General features: G+C 54.0%; 1 protein-coding gene across 1 annotated transcript; it reads right to left on the bottom strand.

Moving 5' to 3' along the window:
- Window positions 1–563: 563 nt before the first annotated feature.
- On the bottom strand, window positions 564–4,842 carry LOC114488404 (speedy protein E4-like). Its single transcript, XM_028502107.2, has 6 exons — window positions 4,731–4,842; window positions 3,836–4,069; window positions 3,123–3,181; window positions 2,633–2,718; window positions 871–1,042; window positions 564–698 (listed from the first exon to the last, which is right to left on the bottom strand). Exons 1-6 carry the CDS (start codon window positions 4,840–4,842, stop codon window positions 573–575), a joined length of 789 nt encoding a protein of 262 aa, XP_028357908.2. The 3' UTR covers window positions 564–572.
- Between the last annotated feature and the right edge of the window lie 267 nt (window positions 4,843–5,109).

Below are 5,109 nucleotides of genomic sequence, written 5' to 3'. Positions count from 1 at the left end.
CCCTAAACCTGAGGGGAAAACCTGTATTTGTGCAAAAGGGGAGATTGCGAGCCAAGGGAAATTTAGAGCACACCTGTGATGTGGCCACCAGCAATTTGAGAGTAAATTTGGATGAGAATAGAGCTAGTGGTGAATTGTCTTTTATTGTTGGATGTAGAGACGGTTCCATCTCATATCCCACATTGCATGATTACTTTGTTGTAGTTAAGTCACTATGGTTGGTATCCCCAAGGGATGACAGGCCGTTGAATTAACAATAAGAAGTCAAAACACAATATAGGGAAAAATTTGGAAACGTTCACTTTTCATGAGACTCAGCATTCTAACAAGGTGTCATTTGGACCCAGTTGCTTCGGTGAAATGATTCCAGCTGAATCTCGAGGCCCAGCACCGACACATCCCGAGGAGGAGCCTGGGTGTGGTTTGTCAGCTGGCGGCTGGGAGCCGAGTCGGTGCCTGGCCAAGTGCCTGGCGGGTGTACTTCACAGCGTGTGGAGAGTGATGGGGAGGGCTGGGGTGGGTGAGCGACGGTGCAGCTCACCGGTGCAGGGATTTCCTGAAGGGACAACCAGTCATTCCCTCTGGACCCATGCAGACACAGCCCTGCCTTCCTGCACACCTACCTCAGGCTCCTTGATTTCAGGAAGGAGACTGCGGTCCCGCTTCCACACCCACAGGTCAGGATCAAAGGCGTGAATCTGGAGAGACAAACAGCCCCTGAGGAGACGAGGACTCTCTGGGCAGACCCCATTGCTCCCCTTGCTGAGCCTCAAAATCTCTCTCATCCCCCCACGTGGACTTCGATCCCCCACAATCCCTTCTCTCCCAGGCTGCCCGCCCCCCTCTGCCAGAGCCCCACAGCCCACTCACCTCTTCGCACTCTTCCTTGGTGACCCACGCCCTGTAGCCCATGGAGCGGAAGAACTGAAACCGCAGTTTGTGGAACAAGGGACGCCGGGCGCAGTTGCTGTCCCCATAGAGGAAGGAAAAGATGGCCTCTTTAGGGGCGTGGTAATTCTCTTCCATGTCCAGAGCCAGGTAGCTGAGGAAAGCCATCAAGGTGTTAGTCGGGAGCTGGACAGGAAGGACCCCTACCTGAGTTCCACTTCCCAGAAAGGACACAGACTGGATCAGCTTCACACAGGATCCACAGGAGCCCCATCCAGTGTCACAGAGCGCCACCCTGCCATCAGGAAGTCCCTGCAGAGCTGGGACCTGAAGGGCACCTCCCATACCAGAACCTCATGTTTCTGGGCACTTGAAATGCCCGTGACAAGGTTTCATAGAATGAATGACGGAATGCTCTGTCTTATAGTCAAGTGCAAAACTGATGACCTCAGAGACTCAATATAACTTAAATTTTGCAACATGAACTGTCCTGAGTGTTTTAGGGATCCATTGACGTTTTGACAAGACTGCCTTCGACACTGGTCTAGTCTGATGGGATTAAAGAAGGAGAAATGGAGATGAGAAAAAACTGTAATCCAAAATACCACATTGTGATAGAATTTTAATGGAAGTGTTACTTGGCTACAGAAGTCAGGGGGTCTGAAGATTCTGGTGTTTGAGTTAGTTTTCAGAAGAAATAATTTCTTTTATTTACATATGTGTAAAAAATACCAGGACCTAAAACAATATAAAATCAGGGAAGATTGCCGTGTCCGGGTGGGGAGCGAGTGTGACGGAGGTCGCGGAGAGAGCTGGTGTCAAACTGGGAACTCTGGCCTTGGTTTAGAGCAAAGTCAGCCAACGACACTGTTGTGAGCAGGGTGGCGAAGACGTTAGACCCGTGTTTTAGAAGTATGTTCAGAGAGACTTGTAAGAAACATCCCTAGGGGGCGTGGTGTTTTCTGCTCACCTGAGGACATGTTTATTGATTTTAGAGAGAGAGAGAGAGAGAGAGAGAAACATTGATGTGAGAGAGAAACATGGATCGATTGCCTCCTGTGGGTGCCCTGACCAGGAGCGAACCCGCAACATTTTGGTGTACTGAACGGCTCTCCAAACAGCTAAGCAAGCTGCCCAGGGCCCCGGGGAGCTTTTCACAACAGATCTGTGTTATTTAAAGAGGGCCTTGATCGAGGAGAAACACCACCACGTTTGGGAGTGTTATGAGGTGGGGGCAGGGGAGAGAAGAATTAGAAGTGGTCAGTCTTGAGCCTGTTCATTCAGGGGAAGAGTGGAGTCAGTTCTTTTTTTTTTTTTTTAAGGTTTTATTTATTTATTTTTAGAGAGGGAAGGGAGAGAGAAAGAGAGAGAGAGACATCAATGTGCGGTTGCTGGGGGTCATGGCCTGCAACCCAGGCATATGCCCTGACTGGGAATCGAACCTGCGACACTTTGGTTCGCAGCCCGCGCTCAATCCACTGAGCTACGCCAGCCAGGGCAGGAGTCAGTTCTTTATGAGGTTTTTATGTGTTCTTTTTCTTTGTTCCATTTTTCAACTGGCACTAGGGTTGTTGGCTTTGACAAAGAACAGTATAGCAAACGCTCCACGACAGCCCTATCATGGGCACACACAGAGTACACAGCAGAAATGGTTGGAAGAGCAGAAGACAGGTCGGAGGCCCGCTCTCTCCCTGCACTCCCCAGAGGATGAACGCTGGCCGATGGGCTTCAGCACGGTACTCACAGGGCCAGGAAGAAGTGAATCCTCTGGTACTGCCAGGAGAAGAGGCCCGCGCGGCTGAAGTAAGCGATGACCATGGCCAGCAGGTACTGGTGGAAAGAGGGGAAGAACATGCCAGAGGACTCACGTGGTGAAAGGGGAAGAACAGTGGGACAAGAGAATGGGTGGTGCTCCCGGGACAACAAGGGCTGAGGGTTTCAGGGCCTGAGTGTAGGACAGCTGGCATCACCGGGGTCTCTGATAAGCTGGGGCAAGGGGGAGTCCCCAAGAGCTGAGAGAACAGGGGGCTTGATGTGCCAACAACCACAGGGAGAGGCTTGGGCTCAGATCCCAGAGAAGCCAGGACAGAGGCAGGGCTGCCATCCACAGTGCAAGAAACGCCTGGGTCCCCGAAGGGAAGTGGTGACGAGGCATCCGGTTGGACTGGGAACTGTGGGCTCAGGAAGCCCCCCCAATGCCCCAGAATCGAAGGTAGAGCAGGAATACCTCTTACCTTGTCTGTGAGCCTCAGGCTTCTGTCCCACTCCAGGAACCCTTTCACGACAGGGTCCTCTGTGAAGAGAGGGCAGGTGTTAGCTTAGCCACAGGAACAGGGTTGCCGGGGGCACATTGCGGGGCAAAGAGGAGAACCGTGTGCCTATTGGGGAAGGCTCAGTTGTGGCCAAGGCTGAGGCTGATAGGAAGAGGGACAGGGGAGACTGTTTCCTGGGCAAGGAAGCAGTGGTGACACCCCCCCTCCAGGGTGGGGGGACCAGGTGACAGGTAGGGTGGCAGCAGCATATCTGCATCACTCGGATCTTAAATAATCAGTGCTGCCCCCTCATCACGCATGAGCGTGCCCCTGGCGCTGCCCTAGCAGTCGGTCGTTTTCTCTATGGCAGCACATCAGGGTGCGGCGGCGGCCTCATGACGCCCCCTTGCACGGGTGCAGGTGTTTGGAGTCAAAAGGCCGGTCAGAGCTAAGGAGTCTGACATACAGTTGAAACCAGGCCTCGTAACCCCACGTGCAAGCCTTTTCGAGTCCAGCCTAACCCTGCATCACTTCTAAGTGTCCCCGATGGGTGACCCATTGGGGGTCCTCCCAGGACAGAGAGTGCACCCACTAGCAGGGGGTTCTTTTCTGTTGGGAAAGTACAGGTATACTAAAGTGCTTTTTTTTTTTTTTTTTTTAAGGATTGGAGGCTGCGCTCCAGGGTGTCTTCTTACTGAGCAGCCTGGCGAAGGCCTCGTGGTGTTCCGGCAGCACCGTGGACGTGCGCTGCTTCTTCAGCCTCATCCTCAGGCCGCACAGCGTCTCTACGACCCAGGTGTTGTCAGGCCTGGGGGCGGTCTCCGCCTCTGACTCCTCCCCTGCTGTCTCCTCGGTGGACCTCTTCCTCTTCCTCTTCCGCTTACAGCCACCTGTACTGGGGGGCGGGGGGCTGGAATCCACGCGGGGGGCTGAGTAAAGAACCCAGGGGTACGAGATAAGGCTTTTTTGCCTTTGGAATTCAGTTACTGCACCCCACCCACCCACTCCACCACACCCTCTCCACCCTACTCATCCACTCCACCACACCCTCTCCACCCCACTCATCCACTCCACCACACCCTCTCCACCCCACTGATCCACTCCACCACGCCCACTCCACCCCACCCACCCACTCCACCACGCCCACCCCACCCCACCCATCCCCTCCTCAAACAAACCCCTCCACTCTCTCCAGTCTCCTGGGCTAGGGGCCTCCTCCCCAGCCGTCTCTTCACCGTTCCCCTTTGCTGATGTCCGTCCCCCTCCACATCCACCTTGCCATTGTTCTACCTCTCCGTCCTGAAAACTCCTCCTTGTTACAGGCCATTTGTCCCATGGAAGGGGAATGAAAGGAGCCCTCGTGGTGCCACCCTTCCCTCCTCTCACCTTGGACTCTCATCCCCTAACCCTCTTTCCTTGCCTCCCAGGCTTTCCTGTGGCGGGATCTCCTTGTCCCCAGCTCCTGTGGTCTCCTCCAATCCCTGGCTTTCTGAACCTCCCCTTTCTTTCACACACACCCTCCTCATCCTCCTCACACCTCCCTCCTTAACAGGCACCCCTGTCAAATCCCTCTGCCCCCTGTTTCCTCACCTGATGGTGGTCTTGGGTTGACCTGAATTACTCTCACCTCCAGGGGATACCTTGAGGTGCTCGGCTGGGGGCTCAGGTTGTCAGGCTGGAGACTCTGTTCATGGCTGGCCATGATTTCTCTCAAACTCTTCTCTTTCAGGAAATCTGGGCGCTCACAGGGCTGGAGAGGAGAGGCTGTTGTCCTCCCTCGCTGCCGAGCGCCACGGAGTTTGAGCCTTCCAATCAGGAAGGTCGGAAGCCTCTGAGGTCATCGGTCATTCCAGCCTGGCAACCAGTTTGAAAGATTCAAACACATATGTGTAACTGCCATATAAGTAACTGCCATATAAGTAACTGCCATACATACATGTTAACTGCCATGTGTGCGCTTCTCCTGGGG

This window comes from Phyllostomus discolor, chromosome 12 (assembly GCF_004126475.2).
Source record: "Phyllostomus discolor isolate MPI-MPIP mPhyDis1 chromosome 12, mPhyDis1.pri.v3, whole genome shotgun sequence".
Classification (NCBI taxonomy): Eukaryota; Metazoa; Chordata; class Mammalia; order Chiroptera; family Phyllostomidae; genus Phyllostomus; species Phyllostomus discolor.
Note: the sequence above shows the minus strand (reverse complement) of the source record. Positions and strands in the feature narration are given on the sequence as shown.